General features: G+C 42.0%; 1 protein-coding gene across 1 annotated transcript; it reads left to right on the forward strand.

Moving 5' to 3' along the window:
• Nucleotides 1–245: 245 nt before the first annotated feature.
• On the forward strand, nucleotides 246–13,900 carry hps5 (HPS5 biogenesis of lysosomal organelles complex 2 subunit 2). The gene is made up of 23 exons (XM_071904779.2): nucleotides 246–398; nucleotides 2,403–2,515; nucleotides 3,411–3,521; nucleotides 3,697–3,761; nucleotides 4,222–4,414; nucleotides 5,082–5,212; nucleotides 5,724–5,942; nucleotides 6,026–6,097; nucleotides 6,377–6,465; nucleotides 6,849–7,027; nucleotides 7,718–7,876; nucleotides 7,996–8,155; nucleotides 9,234–9,351; nucleotides 9,811–9,954; nucleotides 10,331–10,399; nucleotides 10,532–11,142; nucleotides 11,237–11,357; nucleotides 11,458–11,607; nucleotides 11,696–11,815; nucleotides 12,149–12,262; nucleotides 12,377–12,483; nucleotides 12,836–13,121; nucleotides 13,347–13,900. Exons 2-23 carry the CDS (start codon nucleotides 2,408–2,410, stop codon nucleotides 13,405–13,407), a joined length of 3,387 nt encoding a protein of 1,128 aa, XP_071760880.2. The 5' UTR covers nucleotides 246–398; nucleotides 2,403–2,407; the 3' UTR covers nucleotides 13,408–13,900.
• Nucleotides 13,901–13,950: the final 50 nt, after the last annotated feature.

The following is a 13,950-nucleotide window of genomic DNA, read 5'->3' on the forward strand; positions in this document are numbered from 1 at the left end:
GGATTTTTGTGTATCATGGCACGGTTTCGAGAGCCCTTAACTATTTATGTCAGACAATGGTATATTTTATGTGCTCTAATAGCACAAAACGTCGGATAATGTGATATTTTTTTTTTTTCGAGATGGGTTCATTTTTCGTGATACTATATAAAAGAAGCATCTAGTCCAGTTGAGGGAAAACCGTCACGCTGCGTTCAGGAAGTGTCCGCACAGCAGCAGTGCTGCCGACACACCGAGCTGCCTCAGATGGAGAAGTGACAGTTTGGCTGGTTAGATGTTGGGTTAGCGTGAAAGTGACCAACGTTGATCTTGTCAAACAACTGAACAAAACCAGGGATGTAAAGCAGCGACTTGACATGGATTTGTAGGCGGCAGCCTGCTGACACTGTGATTTTCTGGTGAGTTGAACTGAAACAACAGTGAAGGAACGCTAACGTCAGTGTCCCAGTTAGCTCGTTTGCTAACTCGTTAGCATAATTGTAAATCAGCTGACACTGAGGCGCCTCGTCGCATTGGACAAAGTATACAAATACATAATTTCAGTGCAACGTTAGCCATTTCTCACGTTGGTTTGTTTAAATAAAAGTTTAGTGGCTTTCTGGCATCCCATTTAGTTTCCACATAAACGTTAGCATCAGTATCAGCAGACAGGGGTCTCGTGATGCACAGTGCCATGAATCGGCCGACCGAGCGAGAGTGAACCAGCCCTTGTTTTGGTGCGCGCTCCTACCGGACTGTCAGACTGTGATTGTGATAGCGGTCCATCAACTCAATCAGTACACTCATTTTATAAATTAGTGTTAATCAACCAGCACAGGGCCAGGCCAGTTACTCAACCAAATTGATTTCACAATTCTGCAGTGAGTTGCACGAAAGGTTGGAATTTCTAGGTTTGTTGACAGTCTTCCTTCTTACCAGGCTAAAGGATCTTAGAAGTTTCCAGTGAAGTAGGCTACTGGTAAGTTAAAAATAAATTTAAAAAGTCTATACTATGGCCTCCTGTCAGTCATCACTATGAGACAAGACATCCACCAATATAAACAAGTATGGATTTCCCCCCTATTTAAATACCCATATCTTTATATAACCTGCATCAGTTTGGTACTACTTACTATGGTGTATGCTATATGAATTCCTGGCAGAAAGATTGTCAGTAAAAACGTGTGTAAACACTGATGCAACTGAAAAAATGGTATACCCTCCAATATATCCCTGGTAGTGACAGTAGAGTTCTAGCAAATAGAGAAAGGTCAGAGTTTACTGCTTCTTTTCACTTCTTCTGAGGCAGGCCTACTTGAATTTAGGTAACATTTTCTTTTTACTACATTTTGTTTCATTACATTTGTTTAACATGCAAGCTCAAAAAGTTTTTGCCTAGAAAATGCAGTTAGTTCTTGAAATGATCCATATTTTTAGTTTTGCCTTTACTTTCTTTTGAAGCAGCAAGGATCTCTTATCCCTCTTCTGCCATTTATCCATTTCTAACACACACTTCCATTGTGGTTCGATGCCTAGTGTAGGCTGTTAGATAATGCATAGTAATTCAATCATAAGACACAATGAGTAAATCAAAGTCACACTCGTGCTGTTTTTTCAGCTGACTGGTGTCCACTTGACCTGTAGAAACAGAAATTTGTGTCAATCTCACAGTATGTTTGATACTGTAACTGGCAGCTCCCACACAAGTGGCATTAAATTAGAGATGATAAACATTTTTTACAAACCCTGGCTTAAACAGAAAATTATGTTTTCAAATATGTGAAGATCCATACACTGGGAAAAGGACAATGTAAAGAAAAGAGTCACAAAGAGTATTTTCCTTTTAAATTGTAGAAGTTAAAACATTAAAGATGGACCACTTCCAACCACTGGAATACAAAAATGTGATATTGAACATTTATTTGTGCTAATTAAATCATATTTTAGTAGTTTGGGTTCTTTTTGGGGGGGTGGGGCCTGAGAGTAGTCGAGGGATGATGTGAAACTGGAGTAGTCGAGGGATGATGTGAATAGCTTGTGCATAGTTTCTCTTCTCTGTTAGAACACATACAAACATCAGTAAAATGGCCTATAGCCAAATATAAAAGAATGATCCCTTAGGTTTGGGCAACATTTAATACTTAACTGTTTTACTTGGGTTACATTTTGACGAGGGAGTTTTACCAGGCTGTTTTATTTGAACAACCAACCACTGGAAGTGGCGTAAAGTGGAGTCATGGCTCTTCAATTTTAGAGGGAAGGTAGATACTGCGGGAAGTCATGTGATGCCAGACAGCTGTGGCCTCTGGTATGCAAGGAAAGAGAGCAATATCTGTCAGGAGGAGAGTTGGAGAAGGTCAGTTTTGTAACTCCTTTGAAGTCCATCACATGTTTTTTTTACACTTCACTTCATTTTCTCCCAGTTAAAATGCCGCTGTTAGATGTTGTGCCGGAGAACCACAGTCATGTACTGGCAGAATTTGACTGCCTTGATCCTCTGCTCTCTGCTCTCCGCTTAGACTCTGGCAGGCTCAAGGTGGGTTTCATCATCACATGTCAGATGTCACATGGCACATGTCTAAGTCAGTCTTTCATAATTAAATCTCATACAGAAAATTTGATGTGACTGTTTGGTATTCTCAAATAATATTTGCTTTTATTTAAAGTTTTACTATATAAGGTGTTAGCATTTTTTCAAAGGAAAAAATCCACCCAGTAACACTTTAGCACTGTTAAAAACCAACAGCTATTGGTGATGTACTTTGCATCTCTGGGCCCATTTTGTTGTTTGGTGTATTTCTCTTATTCGCCTGGATAACTGGCCAAACATACACAATGTGACATCATGTCAAGATATTCCCTGTGCTGCTACAGTGGAGTTTAATAGCAGAAAAATGTTCAACTGTCTAAAATATCAACAGTAAATGTCAGGTTTTGGCGTCAGTCCGTCAGAATCAAAGAGCAAGAGCTTCTTTCTAGACTCCCCATTTTACACTGACATCCAACTATCATACAGGGAGAAATCCATTGTAGAAGAGGAAGAGACACCAGTTTCTCCACAGACAGTAGCCTCACTAGACCATAATGCAATGCAGCCACATGTTGCGTTTTGAGTAAGGGGTGTGGTTAGGATAATAGACACCATGGATGTGATAGACACCCCAATGTTCACAAACTATTTGGCTAGATGGCTATATTTATTTACCCGTACCTTTTGAAAGCAACACGTCCACGCCACTTCTCTGTGGTTTGTCAAAAGTCAGACACCAAAAAAGTAAATTACAACAGTTCATCACAAAATAACTCCTAGAATGCATTGAACATCACATATTGATGATATGGAACAGTGTAAGAGTATTCGAGGGTGGATTTTTCCTTTATACGACAGGTGAGACCAGTCTTTTTAAATGTGTGCGTCTGTTGTGTTGCAGTGTACCTGCTTAGCAGTGTCAAGGAAGTGGCTCGCATTAGGAACATCAGCGGGAGGATTGCACCTCATTCAGAGGGAGGGCTGGAAGCAGAGACTCATCCTAACTCACAGGGTAATACATGCCCTTTTGTGCTGAAATATTGTGTTGGCTCTTATGGCGCTGATAATTGATACAGTTGCACATGAAAATGCATGTTATGTTCATTTGTGTCTGTTTTTAACCTGTCCAGACTTGGTTTCTCTGATATTCTTGTTATCGCATCACTCAACATGGCCTCTTTTTTCAGGAGGGATCGATCATTCAGGTGGCATGTTGCCCTCATGATGAAGACTTTATTGCTGTTGCAACAAGGTTAGAGAGTCTATCTATCAGGGTGGGGCTCTATTCATGAATTAACTCATCAATTCAAATTCAACTGAGGAATTGGAACTAGAATTTGGAAAAACCTACAGGAAACAGAGTTGGAATTGAATTGGAATTTCAGGAAGTTGAATAGATTAAACATAGTGTTATCTATACTGAATATCATAAAAAGTTAAAGGTACCTTTCAGGTGGTATTAGATGCATAACATGTAATGCATACATTATGATTGAATGTATTTGATTTGTTTAACTGTCTAGCATGTTTAGTCAAGACAACCTCTCTTCTGTTTCCTTAGAGCTTGGTTCAATTCACAATTGAAATTGAAATTCACCCCATGTCAGCTGATGCCATCTTCTGCTTCCCTCACCTCCTGCTTATCCTTGTGTTTGTGTCTGCTGCCTGTGTTGCGCCTGGCGGTGCGGTGCTGGTTCTGGTTCCCGGTGCAGTCAGGGCCTGGTGGTGGTGTGGGAACTCCAGCTGGAGCGGCGGGGTCGTCCAGAGAGGGTCAGTGTGTCCTGGGAGCACCGGGGACAGGCCATCACTTCACTCTGCTGGGACAACAGTACTCTCAGAGTTTTTGTAGGAGACACGGGAGGCAAGGTGTCCTTTCTCCGCGCAGGATCCTCCAAGCTGGGCAAGGTATTGATTATGCTGTAAATTGTCTATTTCCTCAATAACATATTAAGTCATTATAAGTCATTGCATTTGTATCTCTGTTCAAAAGATATATATGAGGCAAAAGTAGAGACTGTCAGTGATTTAATTATGTGTATGTTGCGTTTGTATGATAAAGCATGTTGGAAAAATATCGTTTGTTGTAGGGAGTCCCAGCAGTTTCAAGTTAGAATAAGAATATAATAGATTAACTCTTAAGTAAATTAGGTTTGTTTTATACCCCTTTCATACAGTAGCTGTAGGAAGTCTGTGACCTGGTAACAGTACCTATTATCTTCATTAAAGATCCTATAGAAAGACATCATTTTAACACCTTCCATCAGTCTATCCTCAGTCAATTACATATCCTACAGTACTTTATGGCTGTGACTTTTTCATTGTCCAAGGCTAAAACTACTGTACCAGCCAGCCAGAGACAAATGGCAATTTTCTAAAAATCCTTTTACCACACAAGAGAAAAATACCCATAATCACTTGCTGAGAGTTGATACTTTTGTTTCTTCTGCCATGCCATTACTTTTCCTACTTGCTGTGTGCCACTCCTCTACATTAATCATTATTTGCCACATTGCTATCGATATCGATGCCATATGTAATTATTTTATTTAACCATATTTAATTTATGCCGTAGGGGTCAGCGTTCGTAATTTTCCCCGTTCAGACCATCACCACTGTAGACTCTCGAGTCGTTCAGCTCGGGTACCAAGATGGCCGCCTGCTGGTGTCTTCTCTGAGCCGCTGCTACCTGTGTGACACAGAGAGGTGAGTATGAAGCACTGGTCTGACTCCAGGGCAGCAGGGTGGTGTATCTTTCAAACAGAGGACCCGGGTTCAAACCCTTATATCGGCCCTGCTGAAGTGTCCTTGAGCAAGACACTGAATCCCTACCTCTGTGTTAGACATAATGGGCTTGTACTGATTTATAAAGGGTTGTTATGCACAATTTTTGTGCTTTCAATTAAATCCAAGTCAAAGTTGATATTTGGTTTACATTGATCCAATTTTCTGTGGTAATTCAAAAGCTAAAACTCATTTCTGCCATTATCTAAGTTATTGATGCTTTCTGTCATTTTTGTTTCTTTTTTTATCTTATTGTTTAAAATGATCATACAGCAGAATGTAGGGAAAAGTCAAACATGTTTTTTGAATAAGGCCCTTGGAACAGTTGTGTCTAAATGTCCCACAAGCTGATGATTTGGCTTAGGTTTATTCCAATGTTTTAGTTGAGCGTCTATCAACAATGTTGTCTTTTTGTTTCTTTCCCGCCCCTCAGGGAGAAGTTCTGGCGTGTTGGAAACAAGGAGCGTGATGGGGAGTATGGAGCTTGTTTCTTCCCTCAGAGCCGGGGAGTGACGGTGGGTCAGCCCCCCCTGTTGTACTCCGCCCGGCCGGGGTCGCGAATATGGGAGGCCAGTTTCAATGGAGAGGTCCTGAGCACCCATCAGTTCAAACAGCTACTGGCCTGTCCTCCTGTACCTCTCATTAGTTACAGGTACGTTCCTGTTCATGTTTTTAGATCATCTGCTGTAGAAGACCAATCTCCTAACTTGTCTTCTGTTCCTCTGTTACCTGCAGAAGTGAGGCGCATTACAATCCAGCACAGAAGAGCTCACAGTCAATCGCTTTTCCAAAATTGCTCTATTTGGGGTAATGTGGCATATCTTTTATATACTTTATCACCTGAGTTGTTAAGCCTGTCAGTTCATTTTTTTTATGATATGCACTTTATTCAACACAAGGCTCAAATATGTGAATTAAGCTAGGCAAATCAAGAAACCATGTTATAACTTGGGAGGCAAAAAGAAAAAGCTGCAATAAATGACAGCTATAAATAAATAAACCATAAATAAGCAAGATAACGTTGAAAAAAAACACTGGGGACGGGCCTGTCAATTAAATAACTGTGCACTTTATTTATTGGTGTAGAGACCAACACTTGCTGACCTGGACTGATTCGGCTGTTTATATCTTCACACCTCAGAGCGGCCAGGTGCTTCTGTGGACTGAAATCAAAGGTATGTGTGGCATTTTCTGCCTTAATGCCACCAGGAACACTTTTGAGTAATTGACTGGTCTAATATTTTGTTCATGAAAAATATTCCCTAAATGTCTTTTCTTTGTGCTGCACAATTAATCATGTGTAATCGTAAATGGTCAGTTAAGTTTCCACAATTAATAATAGTGGATTATTGGCATATTGGCATTCTTGAAACATTTAATTACTTTTAAGAAATGGTCTAAAAGTGCAGTAAAATAATTTTGCTCCTGAAATCATCATGGTTGATAATTGTGATTTAGCTAAATCATTAGAATCATCATTTCAATCATAGTCATGCAGCTCTATTGTTCCTGTTTCAATTATTGTCGATTGAACCAGATCTGCTTTTTGGTTTTGCAGATGTGGTTGACATTGCAGTCTACCGCAGTGAGCTGTTCTGTCTCCATGGCAACGGGCGCCTGTCCCACCTGTCCCTGTTGTCTGCAGAGCGTTGTGTTGAGCGCCTGCTGCGGAGGGAGTCCTGGCTTCCGGCCGCTGCCGTGTGCTGTATGTTCCAGCACGCCATCACCCCCAGCAGGGTAAGATGGCCACTGTCGGCCCTCTCACATGGAGCAACCCGGCTATTGGCCATACTCTGGTTAAAGTCTTACCTGGCTTAAGCTGTTTACATGAACCTTTGATACCCTGTGTTTTGAGTATTACTGTCGCTGTAAATATACCAATTAACAGAATATTCCTGAGGTGAATAGCCCGCCCACAAAAAGGTATGAAAAGTTGCAGCTGCTCCCTATGGATCCCTCTTTTGTCTAAGAAGTCGGTTACTTCTGATACATGGGAAACGATGGTCCCAATAATAATCTGTGCAGTCTTCTTGACGCTGCTGACAAATAAGATGGCGTTACAGACAATAATCCAAAATACAATAATACTTTTCATCAAAAGTATATATCAAAATGTAGCTATGAGCCTATGCGGATCTGAGTTTGCGCAGATGGCGAAAAGTGAAAGGAATAAGATGTTTACATGCCGCAGTAACCGGTTTAATATCAGAGTAATTCAGGCATCTTAACCAGGTTTCTCATAATCAGAGTATGGGCTTACCTGGGTTTTTCTAACCAAATTATGACATTTACACATGCCGACCAAAAACCAGGTTACTTAAGTAATCAGGTTAAGGTTAAGAGCGGAGTTCTACATGTAAATGTAGCCACGGTCTATTTGGAAGATCCTTAAATGAAAGCCTTGCTCACTGTTCTTGTTGAATTCAGGCCAGGAAATCGATTCCCATCGACCGCCTTGAACACCTGAGGTCCCAGCTCAGTCCCAGCACACACCTGGAGCTGATTGGCCAGTTGGAGGAAGTAATCACCAAGTTAGAGCCTCTGGACTCTGCCACCAGCAGCCGCAGGAGCAGCATCTCTTCACATGTACGTTTGAATGACCTCAACCTACTGTAGATGACAGCAGTGCCTCCAAACACATGTAATTAATATATACGTATATATATGAGTATGCTGATATTCACATTTACATCGTCATCATCCAGGAGAGCTTCAATGTCCTGGACTGCGGCATCTATCGTGTCATCAGCCGCAGAGGAAGCCAGTCAGATGAAGAGACCAGCTCCCTCATCAACCAATCAATGTCAGAGGAGGAGCGGCTCAAGGAGTTTAGTTTTGGGCAGGACGAAGATCAGGTGGACCACGGTAAGGGGCAGAATCGTACCCTTGAACATCAGCTGCCATGTACACTCAGAGTTAGGCTGAAGGGGAAAACGGAAAAAACACAATGCTATGATTTCACTGTACCATAACTAAATGCTCTCTTTAAAAGTGAATGCTATCTTGAAATATACAAAATGGATGTTTTCTATATAATTATGATCCTCCTGATGGTGATGTTTATAGTTTTGTAATCTCTCTCTGTGTCACCTGCTCAGAATCAAGACCCAGGAGCAGCAGAGCTTTCAAATGTTTATAATAGCTTCCTAATAGCTTCCAAATAGTATCAAGTTGACCAGCTAAGCTTGCCAGGAGGGTAGTTGTCACTCACTTCACATTCATTCAGTTTTAGGAGTTAGATTTTAAAATTCCAAAAACTGAAAGTCTTTATGCAAAAATGTATGTATGAATGTATAACCACCATATAAAGAAATAGCAAAGAAATAAGGCTTGGTCATTATTATATGAATTTGCTGTTTCAATTTACATTTTAAATTGTGTGAATTTACCCCAACCCTACAGTAATGTTAGACTTAAAATAAGCCCCAACCTAAAAATAACTTTAACACTCACACCACAGTTTTTACAGCCTTCTGCCAGCCAGAAGGTTTATCAATGTAAACATGTGACTCACAATAACTTGACACTTTTATTTTTGTCACTGTTCCACCGGAACTGGTGTGCCTTCTTTTAAAGAAAATTTCAGATTTGATTTACCAACATACCCAGTAACACTTAACCAAAACTGTTGGTGTGCTGCACTATGGGAGAGGCTGAGGACTGAATGATCATCCCGAGGGCTGACTTTATGCTTTATGAACATGATCTTCACTTTGCCGCTCTATTAATATCACATTTCTTGTCTGTTCCATTGTATTTTGTACATATCACCATTTTGTTTTTGTTTTTTTATTGTGCAGTATTTCAGTTATGTTCTCTTTGTAGTGGTGTCTGGCACCTTTGCTCCATCTGCTTGCATTTTGTCCTCTCCCTCTCATCGTTCCCCTCCAGTACTCCATCCATCTCTGTTTCTCCTCTGGCTCTTGCCCCCATCTCTCTTCAGATCCGCAGAGCAGCGAGCGTATGGAGGGTGAGCGATCTGAGCTCGGCCTGCAGTTCCACCTCCCCCTCTCATTCCGCCCCAAACCCCCCCGCATCGCACTGCAGGCCGTCAAAGACAGGTGAACCATCCAGACAAATGATAAACATCATATGGCAGCCATGCCATAGAGGCGTGAGAGCAGCCAGCTGCACTGTGTAGCTTTGAGTCATAGAGCTATATTCAGTATTGATGAATTTATTTGGGGTTTGTCCTTTTTCTTTTTTTTGTTTTTCTCATGAGGAACTGAACTCTGACACTAATGTATAATAAAAGTGCAGCTGTGTGTTTTGATGGCTTACTTCCCCTTTCCACTGAAGACCCACACTGAAGTGTGTGTTTTCGTTCACATTCATCTCCATAGAGACATTTGGTGTGTTTCATTTCAAAGCATCACGCTCATTGATTTGCTACGTGAAATGGTCGAAGTCTTGTTTTCTTTTGCGGTTGTGTGAAGTAACATGCATTGTCGATGGAGAGATGATCTAATTATTGTGTCTTTGTGGCAAAAGGTTATTTGATTCCAGTTTCTTTTTCTCAGTGTCTCTAGTTTTGTTAAGAAGACGACAGAGAAGATCAACACCCTCCAGATGAATTCTGACCTCTGGCGCCCAGACCCCAGAGAGGGGGGACAGGTCGAAGCGTCAGCCACCGCAGCGCCGTCACCAGAGGATATGGAAAATGAGTAAGTACAGAAAAATAACAGTGGACTAAAACCATTTCAGGATAATTTGCTAATTATTTCTGAGTACTAAATACAGGTGTTCTTGGTATTATCACTAAATACTTCATACAGAAAAATGATCCTCATACAGACTGTTACATGTTAAAGACTTTGTAAATAAAATATTTCATCTAGGGAAACGGAATCTCCCTGTATCATTTTGCTAAAAGTTATATCATTACAGTTTCATCAAATAGATTTGTGTTCATAATCATTTCTCTAACCCTAACCCTAACCTTTATTGCTTGCCAGTAGACCAGTAAAAACTTATCAAATAAAAGCAGTGAATTACATTTGTCATATAACACGTCACACTGATGTGTTGTATATCACACAGGCTTTATGTTGAAATGCCAAACACAGAGACCAACATGCAGGAACTTCGATCAGCAACAGAGCGAACTATGTAAGTACAGGGCAACATTTTGTTAGAATGCAGACTTTCAAACCTCAAGATGTTTTTATTTCCAGTTTTGTTAAAGAAGTTTACATAAGAATTCTACCATGATCTTTAAGTGTTATATTTTGCCAACATCAGCTCCCAGATCCAGGATCCTTTGGTGCTGCTGGACCCCGCTTGCCTGAGAGAAGCTCTGCTGGAGTGGCTGCCAGTGCTGGAGCGAATTCTCGGTCCTGAAGAGCTGGAATCGGCTAATGTGGCTCTTTCAAATATGGACGGGCCAGGAGAGGAGAGATGGGAGCGGGACCATCAGAACGTCAGCTCAGAACAATTACAGGAATCCTCCTGCTCATCAGAAGAACCAACGGAAAGCGTTACAGAGGAGAAGAAGGAAGAGTCGCCGGAGCTGGGAGAAAAAGAGGACCAGAGTGAGAACCACCTGACATCTGAGTCCCATGAGAAGCCGCCTGTAGTTTCAAATGGGACCCCTCCAGAGCCTGTGCGAGTGGCGTCCCCCAAACCTCTGCCATCAGATCTCCTGGCAGATCTCACCCAGCTGGCTTCATTATATGTGGAGCTGAGCTGCTTTGGAAACCAGGCAGACGGGGGAGGGGTCAGAGCAGCGGGGTGCACCACCTTCCTGCGCCTCTACTTCTTTCTGCTGGACCAAGAGCGAGTGAGAAGAATGTGTCTGCTCTGCTACAAGGAGCACCCTGAGGTGCAGAGCTCCTTCATCGAGGCCATGCTAGGTCAGAAGCTACCTCCTTAAATTGCTTGACCAAACCCTGCCTGCTTTTGTATCATCCTAAATGAACTGAATAAGGAAATCTTCTTTCTCTATAGATCTCACCCAGTCTAGTAAGGTGGTGGAGGTTATTCAGAAAGGGGATTTGCTGAAATCACTGCGCAGCCTGAGAGAGCTGCAGCCCTGGAGCGCTCCTGCACTCCTCGCTCACTTACACAGGTCAGCGCCCTCACTTCCCTCAAACCCCTTCTATCCATAAAGTTAAATAATATTTGTGACAGACCTTGTAAGTAAATAAGTTATTTTTGTTATTATCTAGGCTGTATGAGAAGCATGGGGAGGTGGCTGTACGCTCGTTTTCCCAGTTCTACCCTACAATCCCTCCTGCTGACGTAATGGCCATGGCCCAGCAAAGCCACTTCCTGGCCTACCTGGACAATCTGGTCCAATCACGGGCTGAGGAGCAAAGGTACATCTTCCATTTTGTCCTTTGTCAAAGACAAAAAAGAGAATAAACTCCCTCCACTAATGAAACTTGCCTTTATTTATTCCAATAGATTGTCTTTTCTGGGGTCCCTTCTTCAACCGGAATCACTGCGACAGGATTGGCTGGAGCTGGCACTTACCCATGATGCTCCTCAACTTGCTGACACCCTGACCCCTGATGGACAACCCAGGTCTGGTACTGTTAGTATGTGAAGAATACAAAATGATACTTTCTTTCCTTTGATTACATTGTTCTTATGCTAGTATATGCAGGTATCGAAAGAATAATCAGAATAATATCCTGCTAAAGTGGGAGTACTGTTACTTTACTGAACCTTTACCTAAGTAGAAGTAAAATTACTGGTGTTATATCTACTTGAGTAAAAGTAAAAAGTAGCTCATTTAAAATCTACCCTGAGTAAACATTACAAGTAAAAGTACACAAAAACCTTTTCAGTTACAGCAACGAGAGTAATTGTAATTGGTTACTTCCATCCTTGAATGTATGACTTGTGTTATTGAAGGTGGCATTCCCATTGCTTCAGCTGGGGATACGGACGCCTCCTGTCTCTCCTGACTCGTCTTCCTGCGGACTTGTCCTCCAAGCAGAAGATGGCAGAGACCTGCCGCAGTCATGGGTGCTTCTAATGCTACTTGTCTAATAATAATAATAATAGAAATAATAATAATGAAACTAGACATTTATGTTTTTGGTATTTATGGCTGTTATAATGTGTGTGTGCTCTGTGCAGATACTGGACTGGATACCTCTGCCTCTGCTGTGAGCTGCAGCGTCGCACAGAGGCTTTCTCCACCGTCTGCCAGCTGGACGACATCAGTCTGCTGGAGGAACCTCATGGTAATGCTGCTTCTCAAAATCCTCTTCTTTCAGACTCCCTGGCAGGGTTGAAGTTATAATCTGAAGGGGCGGGGGGCCACAGTGACGTGTGTCACTTGGGTTGTTGCACACCATTGAGACACATACTGAAAATAATACTTAGCAATTTAATGACACTGCCTACCCTCATTTGAGTGACACATCTGGAAACCAATAAAACGTAACATTCGAGCGCGTTTCGATTAGAGCACATTGTTCAGCTCCACCTCAGGTTTCTAGACCATCACCGTGCAACTGAATGGGAGCTCTAGCTCACCAGCATAAACTAATTTGTGTGCTGCCGTTCTGTTCCTCTGCCTTTGTTATTTTCTAGGTGTTGTGCCCCAGAACTTGGATGAGTGGAAGCTCCTGATCCAGTTGTCTCAGCAGTGCAGCAGTGTGGCAGAGCCAGTCGCAGGTTTGAACGGGAGCGGCCTGGCCAACGGCTCGGCACCCTGCAGCCGGCAGGTCAGCCCAGAGAACCTGACCCTCAGGCTGGCTCGCACGGCGGGGCCGGACCGCGCCCTGGCAGTCGTGCAGGAGTGTGGGGTGCAGCTGGTCCTCACGCCCCACTCCACACTGGTCTGTGAGCTGCTGAGAGTAGCTGAGAAGAGGCAGAGGTGAGTCAGGGCGCTCACAACCGAAACACCAAATTTAACTAAACAAGACAGGGTTGCATTTCCTAGAAAGATGAAGGGTCAAACGGAATCAATGTTGTAGTTATCGAGTGGGCCAGTAAAGTGCACACACCATTACCAGAATTACTATCGCCAGATTAAATGGAGCCTGATATTTCCTTCATTTTGTGGACTAAGCAGTACTATGCGTCTTGTTTTGTGTTTCAGGGCAATGATCCAGACCATGCTTGAGCGCTGCGACCGGTTCCTGTGGTCTCAACATGCCTAACTCAAACCAGCACAATCCATCAGCGCTGTATGGAGATCAGCTTCTCCAAGCCAAACAAGCTAATTCATTCTTTATGGAAATCTACTCATTAACTGCTGTTGAAGCTCTGGCCTAATTTATATGCTAAAACATTTGTCAAAGCTTCCCAGTCCAAGTCGAGGTACATGATCTTCCCAGTAAAAACAGTATTATTTTTTATTTTTCCTTCCTTCCATTTATTTGTAATCATATCAACATGAAAATTGGATCACATGGTTAAGATTAATCGTGTCATGACCTTACTATTTTTTTTTTTAATTGAATCGTGGTAAATGCTTTTTTGCACCTACAGTTAATCAAATGTCCCTATATATCTTTCCAGTAAAAGGCCAAACGAATCAGACTAGCCTGCTATGACAAAAAAAAGGAATTAACTGTGAATAAAATGCACCGATAATTATGTTCAAATGCTCTAACCTATTAATATTTATGTTAATAAAATATATATGAACCATCGTGTTGTTTCCATTGTTATGTTTTTATGGAACAAAAGGTTACAGTCAA

This window comes from Centroberyx gerrardi, chromosome 4, assembly GCF_048128805.1.
Source record: "Centroberyx gerrardi isolate f3 chromosome 4, fCenGer3.hap1.cur.20231027, whole genome shotgun sequence".
In the NCBI taxonomy this organism is placed as follows: domain Eukaryota; kingdom Metazoa; phylum Chordata; class Actinopteri; order Beryciformes; family Berycidae; genus Centroberyx; species Centroberyx gerrardi.

Excerpts from the sequence above, each read along its gene's own strand:
- hps5 (XM_071904779.2), top strand. The coding sequence starts at position 2,408 with ATGCCGCTGTTAGATGTTGTGCCGGAGAACCACAGTCATGTACTGGCA. Across the intron at positions 5,943-6,025 it reads GTACCTCTCATTAGTTACAG|AAGTGAGGCGCATTACAATC; the intron begins GTACGTTCCTGT and ends TGTTACCTGCAG. Across the intron at positions 13,122-13,346 it reads GTAGCTGAGAAGAGGCAGAG|GGCAATGATCCAGACCATGC; the intron begins GTGAGTCAGGGC and ends TTTGTGTTTCAG.